The sequence below is a fragment of the Megalobrama amblycephala genome, linkage group LG7, assembly GCF_018812025.1.
Source record: "Megalobrama amblycephala isolate DHTTF-2021 linkage group LG7, ASM1881202v1, whole genome shotgun sequence".
NCBI classification, from domain to species: domain Eukaryota; kingdom Metazoa; phylum Chordata; class Actinopteri; order Cypriniformes; family Xenocyprididae; genus Megalobrama; species Megalobrama amblycephala.
Window position 1 is genome coordinate 29,989,526 of NC_063050.1, and position 15,714 is coordinate 30,005,239.

Here is a 15,714-nt window from a genome sequence, read left to right on the forward strand (position 1 = left end):
TTCATTATCACGTTACCCATAAAAAAGATTTAATTATTCAGTTACAGTTCGTCCGACTATTTTACAGCGCTCATATTTCATAAAACTAAGCTAAATGATGGTTAAACATGTTGGCGGTATTAGGGCTAAAAGATGGGAGTAAGCGTGTTAGGAAAACTTAGTTAATTAAAAAGACGATTAAAGTCATTTTGACAACTTATTTGTTTTGGGGCTGTTTATTACAAGACAAAAAAAAAAAAAACATTAACGTCCCTGCCTAACCAATCACATTTTCAGAGCGAGGGTACATTTAGACTATCGTTTGATCGAAGGGGTCATCGTCCAATCACAAAGCAGACATTTATTGCTTAGTAGCTAACTGACAGGGCATTCCACCAATCAAATGCTTCCGATGGGCTGTCCTTACACTCACTGTAACATTCGTGGTCTCTGTTGTACGCGCTGGTTTAGACAAGCAGTATGGCGGAAGAAGAGAGTGAATTGGAGTTAGACAGGTTTAAGAAAGAACTGGAGACTTTGTTAAATACTAGTGCAAACGACGAACGCGGACTTCAGAGCAAGACGTACTGTGAAAGGTTTTGCGAGGTAAGATGACACTGAAATGGACGAAAGCGTTTGCAAGGTTTTTTTTAAAAAAGCAAACAGAGATGTGCTAACCAGTGTTAGCAGCATGTCAGCAGATTCCCCTCCCCCAGTGTACAGCCACCGTGAGCCAACAATCACACAATATTTTACCTCTCTAACTACGGGTGTTTTCAAAATACTGCGGGAGTAGATCTCAAAACAGCGAAAGTTCATGTCCGAGCACGATTAATAAGGACGTACTGTCACTTTCTTTCAGTTAGCTCCATTAGCCTGGTAAGTGGCTAACGGTTAGCATTCCTAAGTTGCATTCCAAAACAAGCAGGCTGCGAAAGAATTAAGCGTCTGTATTCTTCATGATATTTTATTTACCAGCGATTTAATAAAACATACAACGGGCAAACCTAGCCTGAGAAATCATTATGCACGACTGAAAGGTGTTAAATGATATAATAACTCGATGCTGTCAGTGTTAGCAGTGGTTGATGTCCTGTTAACCAGTCTCTGAAAAGGTTGGCTTTAAACCGCTGGTTTGTTCCCAAGAGTTACTAAACAGCTTTTATTTTCGAATGCAATGGCTGCTAAATTAATGAATCCAGCCGCCTTTCTCTAAAAATAAACTTTTTATGTCGTTTTACGAAAGTTTGATTGATGTTTCCTAATTTGTATCACTAAGTCCATGTACTGTCATTGAACGCTAGTGACTCCCATGATTATAAACAAACTCTAGACTAGTAGAAGTCGCTTCACGGTAATGCTTTCTGTTTTTAGGAGCACATAGTTTTAGTAATATATTTAGCCATTCTACTCTTTCTCTGTTAAATTGATCTTTTTGTTTTCTTTTAGTTGGTGGTGGAGCAAACCGGACGATGGCAAGTGCCTCTTCCTCAGCTCCAGGTGTTGCGAAGTGCCCTGTGCTCTTTTGTCCAGGGTGTGGCATCGTTCCCTCCTGAGTGCGAGCATGTGCGCTACACACTGAGTAGTCTGGCCTTGTGAGTATGCACTTCTGCTTTTGCCATGGAATCAAAAAGAAGCCACCATGAGTTCAAAATAGACAATTCTTCTTCTTTTTTTATGGAATATTGCAGTATTTATTTTAAATCATTTATCAGTGCACATTTTTTTTTTTTAAATTCATGTGCCCTTGTAATCTTTAATCAAAATAACTTCTCTCTCTTGCATCAACTCTGATGATGTGTTTACGGGCGTGAAGGCGGGACACCCTGTCACTCACATGAGATCGCATCAATAGAGTGGTGCAGGGATGATGTATTTTTGTAGGCCAAACTGGAAGTTTGAATTGCAATGGTTCCTTCAACAAAAACTAGGGATGCACCGATGTACCGGCCGCTGATATTTATCTGCCGATTTTTGCTCAATTTGTCGGCTATAGCAGGAAAAAGGCCGATACAACAAACCGAAGGTTTATTAATTAACTGCGTGAAGGCTCTGAGCTGTATAATGACTGTTGCATAATCCTAGCGCTGCTGTCTGCGCTTTATTACTAATCAAATAACAAAAGATCGCACACTATTCTTGACTAAATAACTTTTGTAACTTTCGTAAGTGTAGCGGACCCCATCCGAAGGATGACCATTCTAATGTACTAATGTTTTAAGTTTATTGCGTCCGTTTTCACTCCAAAAAAATCTAGCTAAACAATACAGAGCACAAGAAGTGCACATTAAACTCTCTCTCTCAATTTCATTATCATCAACATACAGCAAATTACTCAACATTTATTGCAACTAATAGTCAACAAATACATACAGATCTTGTGCCTTTTCTGGAGGTGCTTAATAAACTGACAAGCTTTAAATCTGAAAAATATCTCAGAAGAACTGCGTGCTTTGCATTACCTGTATAACTCCGTAGGCAAGAAAACACATCAAAAGAAGAGTCCCGCCTTAGTAAAGGAGATAAAAAATATTTAAATGTATACAAAAACAAATTAGAAGATTAATCACAATAAAATCTGTTACAATAAAGGATTAATGTGTATATTATTTATACAGTGAAGAATATGCAGTGCTATTTTACATTTGTTTACTTTATTTCTGTCCCTAAAAACTATTTAAAAAGCACTGTTTTTCATATGTATCTTTCTCTTGCCTTTATGTAGGCCTGCTGAATGTTAAATGGATCCAATTCATGTTCATTAAAAATTATTTGATGATGCAGCAGCAATAAACCTGCTAGTATATTTTAATGCAGGTGTTTTTGAACTTTGCTTATTTAAAACATGATCAAAATACTATCTATTTTGATGACAAAATTTCAAATAAGAGAGGAAGTGACAAATATCGGTATCGTCTTATTATTGTTTGTTAAAATCGGTATTGGTATCGGCCCCCCAAAAAAATCATATCGGTGCATCCCTAACAAAAAAACCCAATTGGCTTTTGGATTATTGCAGAAAGTAAGGTCTGTGTCTAACAAAAGCTTATGATTCTTATACGTTTTGTTCATCATGATAATAAATGAACACAACTTTTATGAATTTTGAAGCAAAAATACAGTTGGCAGAAGTGAAAAGCTATAAACGCAATACACCATGTTCGCATGACTTCAGCGTCACCATCACTAAGCTTCCAACAACTCTGTCTTTTTAAAAACTTTTCCCGCAAAGTTCGATTTGTAATAGTTTGCAAAAGTGATTGTAAACACAGTGAGGCTGTGAAAGCGGACTAGTGAAGGATGTTTATCTGTTCAGCTGATGACATTTAATGTCCCCGACATCCTCTGTAGTCCCATTTAGCCACTTGTAAGTAACTGCCTTTTACAAGATAAGTAAATGCTTAAAGGAAAACAATAGGGTAATACTGATGCATTTTATATCATAGAATAAAATGTGAAAATATCTTGAGTTTGTTTTCTCCAAAGACCTTATTTCAAGCATTTAACCAAAACCTGTTGACTTCAAGGACGATGGAACGCAAAGTGCTAAAACTATTTATAGCAAATGACAACAATGGACAAAAAAAGTCCCACCTTACTTTTTTTTTTTTTTTTTTTTCTTGTTTGAGAAGCAGTTTCACTCTGATATATGTCGCAATAAGGAAGAAAAGACTATTGCAACTTCCATTTCATGCTGACTTGGAAACTTTGGAAAGCAGAACATATGTCTGTTAAAACTGAGCACTCTATCATCATTTGCTTAACTTCATGTTGTTCTAAACCTGTATGACTTTCTCTCTTCTGTGGAACACAAAAGATATTTTGAATAATGTTAGTACCCAAACATTTTGATTTCGTGACGGTCACGGTCCTCAGAATATTCATTTTTGGGTAAACTATCCCTTTAAGTAATTATTGGGGAATATTGAACATGATTATATATCTGAATATATTCAAATACATGTAGGACGATTAAAGTAGAGTTGTCAAAAGAACCGACTTCTGAAATTTTAAAAATGTGACGCTTTGAGTGCTGTTGAGCAGATTCATAAACACCTCTGATTGGCCGTTGTTCACGCGCTCATCAAAAATGTGTCTGTGATTGGCTACAATGATCAACGCACGTGAGCGTTTGAAAGCACACGGAAGTGTTTGAATTTGAAAGCATTTTGAAAGCCATAGTAGGCATCTATCAGCGGACACAGATACATTGCTCCCATGAGTGAATAGAGTCATTGACTATTTACAACGTTTTTGAAACGTTGATCATTGAAGCCAATCACAGACATATCTGATGAGCGCGTCAACACAATGGCCAATCAGAGGTGTTTGCGAATCCGCTCAACAGCTCTCAAAGCGTCACATTTTTATAATTTCAGTACTGACTTGGTACTAAAGTCGGTACTTTTGACAAATTTAGGTACAATAAACTTTACAAGCAGGCAAATAGAGGCACATAAAGAGGCTCTGGTAATTATTATTTCCCCACCTCCTCATATAAAACTAATCCTGACTGAAATCTTTTGAAAATTAGAAAAGTGGTTAAAATGCTTAATGTATTGGTTATTGGCACAACAGCTTGTAAAAATGAATAATTACAGAATCACATCATTTTTTTTTTTTTTTCCTTCATTTGCAGGAGTATCTTTGAACTGCTGTTGTTCTTTGGAAAAGATGAGTTCATCGAGCATCCTTTAATAGATATTCTAGACTCATTCCAGGTAACTGCATTACATTAATCCTATTACTCTTGGTGGAGCATCATGTAGAATTCTGCTCTCTAACCTTTCAGTGGTTATCTTGTGTCACTCATATGTTTACGTATATATGGTTTCATTTTTTTCTTGTCTATCCTAGGACTGCTATGCGAGCCTGGTAAGGCACCAGAATGTTTACCTTCTACAGGTTAGGCATATTATTAAAGATGGAGGACCTTGGGCAAACCCTGTACTTCAGGCCATTCTCAAGGATTCAGAGCTACCACAAGAAGATGGTCAGTCAATCAGTCTTTTGTTTAAAAATGGTGTACCTTGATCAAGTAATCTTTACCTTACATTTTCTAAACTGTTAACGGCATTGATTACTACATCTCTTAATTGCTGTTTTTGTTTGCAGTGGACAAATATCTGAACTCAGAAGTCTCCATTTTCTTTGAGCTGCGTTTGCGTTACCTGGTGGCATGTGAGAGGCTTCCGGAGGCCTTGGCACTGACAAGGAGATGCATCCGGCACTCTGTTGTAGGGAGGCATCTCTATTTCAAGCAAGCCTACCTTATCTGCCTTTGGAAAGCTTCTCTTCATGAGCGCTTGTACAAGGAGGTTAGTCAGAAATTATTTAATTGATAGGTGCGCAACTGGTGTGAAACTGGCCTTATACACAGTCTGGATTACCTATTGTGCTTTATAAGAATTGTCTTAGTTAAATTTTTGTGTTTCCTAGTTGTGCATAAAAGTCCAACCTTGAAGTGATTTGCTCTGTTGGGTCACATATTAATAAAGAGCTTTTTTTCTTCTTTTTTTTGTGCTGGCACAGATTGTATAAAGCCATTTAGTACAGCATCACATTTAGTGTATGAGATAGGGATGCATAAAATGATTGGCCACTGGCTAGAATTTGTAATCACTTTCTATGAATCATTTGGTGGACTCTTAACTTGAACACTCGCAATGATGCAAAATGTGAGACTTCCTCACAGCATCATTTTCTAGACTTCCCCAGACAGCATAATTTTGTTACATGTGTGGTTGTTTCAAAATTGAGAAAAGATAAAATTTTGCTCTCCAGAATGTATGTACCGTAGCAGTGCTTCCCACAGGTTTGAAATATACTTGCGGTGGTAGCCGGGTGAGAAATCCTCCTATTACCCATGGCACAAAAATTGTCTACTACATGTGACAAACATATAATGTGTAATTTTTAACAGTATTTTAATTTATTGAAATTAATTTTAATTACATAGCATACTATTACATTTAATTACATACTAATATTATGCATTATTATGCATTGTAAATTATGCAAAATTAAAGCATTTAAATGGTTCTCCTATTCCTGTCTCTCTCAGTGAATGGAACACAGATTTTACTAGTAAAATTTATATAATGAATAATATGTTAAATAATGTTCTTAGTCTTTTCTTCCTTTGGGGGAGACTACAATAATTTACTTTGAATTAAATACAAATCAAATTAAATACAATTTGTGTAACCAAAATACCAATAATGCCCAAAAGAAAAAAAAAAAAAAACTTAGCATGTGACTTTTAATTATAAACAAACCCGAAATACACCGGGGCTCTTATTTTGAAATGTCTGTACTATTGCAGGCTGATCCTTCAGATTCTTACGACCGTATAAAACATTTTATATAAAGGCCATGAAGTAGACATTGTAATAATTCATCAACTTGATTTCATTATCAATCGCTTGGCATAAATCTGCGTTTCTCATTGATTGAGAATCACTTTGAAGCAGACTGAAGCGCTGTTGCGTGAGCTTATAGAACGCGCAACAGCGCCCCCTTGTGACTTTGCAAAATGCAGCGCACGTGGGAATGTCAGCGGGAGTAAACAGTTCTGACGCACACATAACGAGCAGGTACGAAACGACTAGTTTATTGATCGCGAATTGTTTTATTATCTTGGGCGGATATAAAAGTATAAGAGGATAAAAATAATAAAAGCAAAAATGTGTCTCCAAATATACTTGGGCGGCCGTTATTATACCTGGGCGGCCCGCCTAAGTAAAGTCTGTGTGTGGGAAGCACTGCGTAGGGTAACATCAACAATGAACCTCGTTCAGCAATTAAGAAAAACGTACAGTTAGAAGTATGTCAGATACAGTAGTGGTATTATTTGTGGGTAATTTTGTCAATATACAAAAAAATAAATAAATTGCACTGTTTATCACACTACTGTGCATTGTTTATTCAGGAAATTTGTTTTGAAATGCTTTTATCTTGTACAGCATCCTATGATGCTGCGTGAGACAGGGATAGATAAAATGAATGATAGGATTTAGCCTATTTTTGAAACTTACTCATTGATCCAAGCTTATATTGGTCAAAAATGACCATCCATCATTTGAAAACGAATGGGGGAGATCGAAAATAAGAAGCATTTAGTGTTCGGTAGCATGTTCATCATGTTCATGTTTACAAATGTATATGTATGCTTGCAAAGATAAAGGCCTCTGACCTGTGCATGTGTGTATACATGCTCTCTCTCTCACACACACACACACACACACACACACACACACACACACACACACACACACACACACACACACACACACACACACAAAAACTATTTTGAGTATTACAGGTGTTTTTTTTTTTTTTTGGTTGTTTTTTTTTTTACAGAGTGGAACTTTATCCTTAGAGCAATGAGACCTATGATCAGTCACAAAAAAGCATTTTGATATCCACTGTGACTATAGGCCATGCATATTCATGTACTTAACGTGCTTCAATACTGAATGTATAAAACCGTTTTATGACGGCCACCATTTTAGGCCAATTATTAAAAACAAGTAGAAACAGTATTAAAAACGAGTAGAAAGAAACATAATTTTCATTAATAATTTATTAAAACGTTATTATAAACTTCTTTGTGTAATTTATATGCAAGTAGCTTACAAATCAATTAATTTTAACCTTTAAACCAGCTGTGGTTCCCTGTATAGTTTACAGAATTAGTTGAGATTTTTTTTCTTTGAGGAAATTTGCCATGTACTGTACCTGATAGGCCCCAAATGAAACATTATTGAATTGAAGGTAATCAAATCGAAATCAAATCGCAAGCTTCTGAATCAAAATTGAATCCAATTGTGAAATTTGTGTCAATGTGTCAATAAATGTTTATTTTTTTATTTATTTTATATTTTAATTTTTTTACTTGAAGCAAATGTTGTTTTTTCCCATTTATTTTCTTGTGGGAGTGCAACAGAATGCTTAGTTTATATGTTAAAATCATGAAAAATTTCTCTTGGGGGAGGGTACCCCCACTAATACTTATTTGCTTTGTAAACATGTCACCATTTTCACCACTTTGGAGTTTGCAGGTATAAATATAAAGCCTATGAAAATGCATAGTGTATGTATGTAGGCTATACTGCATATTGTCATTACATTCTAAACTAAATCATTTGATTGCTTAGTGTCTTAAAGCAGAAATGATGATAGATGAATGAAAAGCACAAAAAGTTAACTTGTATGAGGTATGAGGAACATAGACGTTCACTCATCTATTCCAAAAATAGTGCCTTTACTGTTACTGCTCTCATAAATATGATTACTTGCATTACATGTATATTTTTAAATCTACACTTAATTTCTAACAGAAATCCCTCTAACATTATTCCCTCTATTCTTTGATTAAACGGCAACTTCAGTGACTCAATAGCTATGTCACATTTCGAAGGCTGCATCCTCCGGAGGTCACATTTGAAAGCTGCATACGTCATTGAGGCAGTCTCATTTAAGAAAAATAACTGTTGGATTGCAAAGTAAGAAAGAAAAATACAGTATTTTACACCTCACGAGGAATAACCATCAATTTTATTATGGTTACTATTCTTAAATAAGACATCCTTAATGACGTATGCAGCCTTTAAATGCGACCTCCAGAGGACACAGCCTCCGAAATGAGATGTGTTTTACTGTAAATCAATGCAATATCACAGGAAATAATTGACACTAAGTTTTAGGGGCCTGTTCAGGTGTAGGAAGGTTGTGTTGTTTGTATTTAAACAAAGCTGAAGATAGAAATATAGTGGCATTAAAGATGTCCAAACATGTGATGTTTTTAGTTATAACATAATGGAAGATCACCATATTTCATGATGAGCAATGTCAAAAATTACACTGTTTTCTGTTTTAAAGATGGCAGATATCGATGGGAAGGATGCTGTAGAGATAGTCTGCATGATGGAGAATGAAGAGAAAGACGAGACTGTTTTGATGCTGAGTAAAGGCTTCCTATCTCAGAAGCTCCAGATTGGAGACATGTACTACCTTTGGTGGGTCTCACAAGCTCTATAAACATTTGCGAGGGCAATTTTATTTTTTTTTATTTTTTATGTATTGCCCTTCTTTTTAGCATTCTGTATTTTTACACAGTTATTGCAACAACCCAAACAGAAGATAGTGTTGAGGGTGCAGAGAATCACATTCTCATTTTTTGCTGTATTTTTATTTTTTTTCCTTAAGGGATTTGGTCTTCATATGGAGCAGACTCTACTTGCGGTTGAACCTCTCTAAACAGGGCTTCCTAGAGGAATGCAAAGTGTTGATTTTGTCAGCCACCAACATAAAAGCGATTTTCCCATTTATGAAGGTGATTTTGGCAGAGGTAAGATATTATTTTACCATCAGTTTACTAGACATTTAAACAACTTTTTTTTTTTTTTTTTTTTTTTAATTTAAACACACACACACATCAATATCTATGGTTTGACACTGTTTATGGAACTGTCTTCTTATATTGGCAATACAATATTTATTTTTCAGCTTGGAAAAGATGGCCTGGGATTTTGTGTGGAGCTTTGTGCACAAGCTTTGCAGACGGACCAGAATGATTCAGTCACCAAGTCCCTCATCTACAAAACCATTGCATACCTACTCCCTAATGACCTTGAGGTCTGTAGGGCTTGTGCGCTGCTAGTTTTCTTCCTAGAGAGAACTGTTGAGTCATACAAGAACGTGTTTCTCCTGTATGCTCACCCTGATCAAGAGTACCATGCAGACACCGGTCTTGTGGGTAACAGTGTACGCTTTGAGGTTCTCCAGATCCTGAAAAAAGACCTGTACTTTGACCCTGAGTTCTGGAGCCTTCTCAACATCGAGACAAACTGTCTGAAGCTAATGAGTGATAAGGTCGGTAAAGCAGCCTTATGTGAGATCATGCAAAAGGACAAGTGGATGCCAAGCTACTGTATGAAAGGATATTGTCAGTGTCACACAGGCAACACAGACAGGACTATTAACAAAGCTGAGAAAGATACAAACCGAAATGGCCAGGAAGTGGAGACATTGAAAACATGGGTTAATTCTGCCTCAGGGGAAGCATCCTCCAAACCTCCAGGCAAAAGGCGGGGGAGGAAGCCAGGTACACATCTTGTTAAAGATTCAGAGGCCTGTCCAGTTCGACGTTCATTTAGGCAATTGGACTTGGCAAAGAATCACGCCAGGCAACTTAATAGCAGGCGTCAGAGACTCCTTTCCCGACAGACGGAGATGAACACTCTGAAACGTAAGGGAAGAAAACCACAATGGCTTTTGGACCAGTTGGCTGCCGAAGCAGAAAACGATGAACCTCGACAGGCCAAGAAACCAGGAAGGAAACCAAAACAGTCAAATATTTTGACAGAGATTTCAGTTGAGACTGCAGTCAGTGAAGTCACAATGAAAATTTCATATCCTGATAATGAAGTTGAGCTCTCTTCTGATGTTCAGGCCTCACTGTTTTCCACAGAGACCCCTCATATCACTGAAAGCAGTACTAACAAAACTCAAGAAAATTTGAAATGGCCTGATAGTAATACATCTCTTATCAAGTTACTATCAGCAGAATCTACTCCATGTAGCAAAAAAGACTTCAGGGTGCGGGAGGAGCTTGTTTTTCGGGAACAAGGCCTTTCTATAGTTCGAAAATTCCACACATATTCAAGACAACCTGAAGTAGAAGGAATATCAGTCGACAGTTTACACAGAGAAAAAGAAGTTAAGCTGGCCTATAATGAATCCAAACAAGAGCCACAATCTGCTGTGCAAAAGTGTGAACCTGCAGAGATCCCTGGAGCTGCTGCTGCACAGGATAAAAATGTTGGGGAAATCACGGCTACACCAATCCCAGCTATACATGTGGAAACATATACTCCTGTTGAAGCCATTCTTGAACCAGTTAAAGAATTAATTGAAGATCCAAAAGTTAATAACGAGTTATCAGTTCCCCAAGATGCAGACACCAAATATCCAGACTACGGTCTTTATGGGCCTTACAGTCCTATTAGTCCTCCAGAAAATATTAATGATGATCTTCCACCAGAAGTGACAACTCTCACCAGAGCTGACACCATTCCTGTACCTCAAAGTATACCAGAAAACATGACAGTTCTTCATGAGGATGCTCCTCCAGTTCTTACTGAAGTGACGATGCTCCCTGATGAAACAGTAACTGCTTTGAATGAAACTGAGATTGACACTCCTGACACTAAAATTGTGCCTGAGAGTACAGAGGTGCCACCAAGTCCTGAGGAAACATCACCAGAAATGCATGCTGCTGTTGATGGTGTAGTCTCTGACCCAACTGATACAAGTTTCCAGCTTTCAGTCAACTGCAGCCTTTGCAATAAAGAAACCAAATACCCACACATTCTACGGCATGCAATGTGGCATCACAGGATTGACAGGAAGTGCATGTTCTGTCACAAACGCTACACTCGTGGGCGCAGCCCATCAGTCCATTTTAAAGTGCACATTCAGGAACTAAGAAAGTCTAATGGGCTTTTTAGTGAAACTGTTTGTGAGAATGCCTCAAAGGCCACCACACAAAGTGCCCAGAAGAGACTGTTTAAACGTGTTAATCCTGCCATGCAGCGTAATTTTAGAAACATCAAAATGCGATTAAACTGCAGTTTGAACATTACAGATTTGCACAAGGAAGGGCAAAGTTCAGAGCCTAAGGTTAGATTGCGGACAAGGTTAGTCAAGAATCCAAATCCCCCAAGTACATCGGATGAACAAAAGGAGAAGGTTTGCAAGATGAAGAAGAAATGTCTAAGGAGGGTTTTAGCGAAGAGATCTCAGTCCACAGATGAGAACAAAAAGTTTTTCAGAATGAAACTAGCAAGGAAGAGACCAAAGACTATGCAAGCACTAACTCCAGAGGACAACCACACGGATACCAATGGCAACTCTGCTCATAGGGTAAATGGAGTGGTCAGAAAGAAAAAGAAAGTTAAGAGCGTGCCTGAGACTAATACCTCAAATGAAAAAAATCAGACATTACCACAAGACAACAAAGAGAAACTTGAGAATGTAGAATGTGCAGAAAGTCAGAAAGACAATGTCAAGACTGAATCTGAGAATGTAGGACTAACAAAAGACAAGGTCAAATCGAAAACGAAAAGAAAAGATGAAATTGTGAAAATGAAAAAAGATGAAAACTCTGGGCTGAAAAAGAAGATTACTCCTGGAGAACAAAAAGAAGATGGAGAAGCTATTAAAAGAAGGAAGATAACAAATAGTCCAAAAGACAGTTCTGAGAATCAGGAACCCATAGGTAATAATACAGAATTTAAGGAAATAAATGCAGTGGGGTATAAAAATGGGACTCCGATAAAGCCCAAACAGCCTTCCACACCATTCCAGGGGAAAAGAACTGGTGCATCTACGCATGTTAGATGCCCTGTGGAGATTTGTACATTTACTGCAAAGTCGATCCTTGTCCTTTCACATGTGCTGTCACACCACCATGCTGACAAGAAGGCGCTTCTGTTCTTTTTCAATTTTGGAAAGGAAAAATGTCTTTTCTGTTGCAGAAAGATATATAACCCCCAGCATTTTTTTGACCATGTGATATGCCACAGAGGTGAGCTGAAGTTCCCGTGCTACCATTACGGCTGCAAGGAAAGGTACCAAACGCGTATGGAGCTGAGTGAGCACATGCTAGGCCATCATCCATTGAGAGCGATGTGCTGCTTTCCTGGTTGCTCTATGCAAGCTGAGACTGTTTTGCTCCTGTATAAGCATGAAAGAACACATTATCGACTTGATACAAATGTGGAAATAAAATCAATGCCCAAAAATTCTGAACCAACAGGGCATGGAGCCCCTCAAACTCTGGAAGAGAATATGGAGGCAGCCGCAAATTCTTCATTCGGTCAACTAAATCTTGGTGCAGCCAAGTGGAAGGGCCCTACATCTGCAAATCAAGATGATGATGATAGAAAACCTTTGGTACTCAATAAAGGTTCTGTAAACTACAGTAGCAAGAACCATAGCCTTGTTAATGGGCATAATGAGAGCGACAAAGAAGTTCCTCCCAAACCTTCAGATCCAGTCATTAAAGAGCAGGAACCACTCGTTTCAGGAAAACCCGCAGCTAAACAATTCATTCGACCTCTTCCCTCAGCTTATCTGGATGAGTCTTACATTAGCATGCCAAAACGCTGGAAGGAACCCCAGGTGGGCTCAAAAATATTGGGCTCTGTGTCAAAGCCAGTAAAACCGCCTACCAGGCAGCGTTGCTCTCGATGTTTTGAGTCTTTCAACAGTGAGGAAGAGCTGCAAACACACAAGGACAAATGCACGTCCCTCTTTGGTTTTGATTCAGATGATGAGAGTAAGTAATTTTTTTTTTTATTTGTTATATTCTTAAAGGTGCAATATGTAATATTTTTTGCAGTAAAATATCCAAAAACTACTAGGCCAGTGTTTATATATTTTGTTCACTTGAGTACTTAGAATATCCCAAATGTTTGCAACTATTTGTAAATCGTGAGAAATTGCAATTTTAACCAAGGCTCCGGGACTTGTGGGGAGTCACCTGTCAATTGCGTCAATACCCGCGTTACCCTCGGTTTCCGGTTTTATTTTGTAGAAACCATGGAAACACCAAAGATGCTGTAATATATTACACATTTTAATAGACAAGGGGACATCTGTTTTGATATATTTATAGACAGAAAACAAATTGTTATTCAGCTCAACACGTTTAGTCTTATTGTTTAAATCAATTTTCTTGATTTTTTTTTTTTTTTTTTTTTTTTCTTTTTGCAAGTACCATGCCTTAGAGAAAAACACTATTTTGTCAAGTAGCTAACATAGCATAATCAGATGAAGCTTTATTTTTAGTAACAGTAATACAGCATTTTCTCCATTATACAATACATTTTAAAATGAATTGCATGCCATTTATCAACATAAGCAATCCAATATTTAATATGATATTCTAACATCGATCTAGTTTACTGCAGTGTGTCTCAAAAACAAGTCTCACAGCAGCCGCCAAGCGAACGCATAAAGTAATGTTATAACATTTTCAACACACTCAGATGTATCTAATATGATAAACCGAGCTGCGTTACCTCATACTCATGACCGGAAAAGCAGAAGCGGCGTTGCCGACTGTGGCATAATAAAGGTTCTGCTGCTCGCAGCACATGTTGCGCACTCGACCTGCTCTGCTTCATACTACAGTAACGTTAATAATTGCATCCATGAACATGATTTCTTCCTGAGTCCCATCCCTATTCTTTTGCACCGTCCGTTGAGGTGAAGACCACATGTCCCAAGATTCCGCTCTCAAACTTGGTGTCATCAAGCTATGCCTTTGTTTTGAATAGGCTTCTAGCGACCTCTAGTGGACAAAATTATTACATACTGCACCTTTTAAGGTTATTTTAATTTTTGCAGTTTGTTAAATATTTTGTTTTTGTCTTCATAGGTGCATCCTGAATTTGGAGAAGCAGGAACTGAGAAAACTGTTAAATGCTGCTGTAGGCAATCAGCGTTCTTACGTGTGCTTAACATCTTTGTCAGCATCTCAAAACTGAACTATATTGAGATCTACGTGGGAAGTGACTTTTGCCTCTTTGTAGTCTTGTATGACCGATCTGCTGCTTTATTTCAGAGCAAAGGTCTGTTATCTCTTGTTAAAATGGCTGATGTTGAAAATCTGACATTGATTTGTTTTTGTTTTGTTTTTTAAAGCCTTTTGAGGCTTGGGAGTATTTTTTTTATTTTTTTTCACTTAATCGTCATCTGCTTTCTCAGAAAAAAAAGTATGTTTGTCTTTCTGTAAAATGCACAGCAAATGAATTTTGACACTTGTCATCACTTTCTGTCACAGAGCTTAGTCTGTTCTCTCATTTTTGCTTGTCTTTTCAATTCCTGATAATGAGAGGCCACCACGGACCATAACACTACAAGAAGATTTGGTCAGTCTTTCTGGCCAGGGTATATACCTGCTCTAGAAAGCATAAAATGTTGTGCTCAGTCTAGCGTTTAATGGAAGGTTTAACTTTACTGTTTTGTGACAGTAGGTCAGGTGTCTACCAGTGTTACATGGTGCTTTATGAGCAGAAGTACTGGATGGAAACTCATAGGCCACTCAAGGTATTGCAAGCACACTATAAACATGTTCTGTTATTATTTTAAAAAAAACCTTGATATGTGAACCTTTGTAAAATGTTACTGATTGCTTATTTTGCAAATGTCATTAAGTTGCTTCTGTTTAAGTCAGTGGACACGTGGGAAGAATTAAAGACACCAAGTCTTTAAATGAAGGACTGACTTCGGTTGAGATCAGAAGAACTGTTGGCTTACAACAGCAGGCTGATGCTGCTGGGAAAGCCTAGTCTTTAAGACGATGCTCCTGTTAATGGAGGAGTGTACATGTGCCACAAAGCCTCACTGAACATTATCATGGCATATTCTACATGACTTCTCTTTAAACTCAAGAAAATTATGAGGGGAGAACTAATTTGTGTCTCAAACAGAGGCATGTTTAAAGCTGTTCGATTTATGAGCAGTAACCGTCTTATTTATTCATTTTTTTTGTTTTGTTTTGTATCTTCTGTAAATGTTTGAAGAGTTTAAATAGTCTATGATTGGATTGGGTGACTGGGTTTATATATTGAGAGCTTTTTTGTCCTAATTAATAAACACATTTTAAGGGGATTTAAGTTTGTTGGTTTATTGTAAACAGCCAGGATTCATTGTATTGTATAT

At 37.4% G+C, this 15,714-nt stretch overlaps 1 protein-coding gene across 1 annotated transcript; it reads left to right on the plus strand.

Moving 5' to 3' along the window:
• The first annotated feature begins 443 nt into the window (after positions 1-443).
• znf654 (zinc finger protein 654) lies at positions 444-15,663 on the plus strand. Its single transcript, XM_048196959.1, has 9 exons — positions 444-585; positions 1,429-1,574; positions 4,619-4,700; positions 4,837-4,972; positions 5,095-5,297; positions 8,863-8,999; positions 9,190-9,331; positions 9,490-13,324; positions 14,429-15,663. The coding sequence occupies exons 1-9, from the start codon at positions 460-462 to the stop codon at positions 14,437-14,439; spliced, it is 4,818 nt and encodes a 1,605-aa protein (XP_048052916.1). The 5' UTR covers positions 444-459; the 3' UTR covers positions 14,440-15,663.
• The last annotated feature ends 51 nt before the right edge of the window (positions 15,664-15,714 follow it).

What these genes read in the sequence shown, in the direction of transcription:
- znf654 (XM_048196959.1), top strand. Translation starts at nt 460, where the DNA reads ATGGCGGAAGAAGAGAGTGAATTGGAGTTAGACAGGTTTAAGAAAGAA. An exon ending in ACTGTGAAAGGTTTTGCGAG is followed by an intron (nt 586 to 1,428) that starts GTAAGATGACAC and finishes GTTTTCTTTTAG; the next exon opens with TTGGTGGTGGAGCAAACCGG. An exon ending in AGAGCTACCACAAGAAGATG is followed by an intron (nt 4,973 to 5,094) that starts GTCAGTCAATCA and finishes TTTTGTTTGCAG; the next exon opens with TGGACAAATATCTGAACTCA.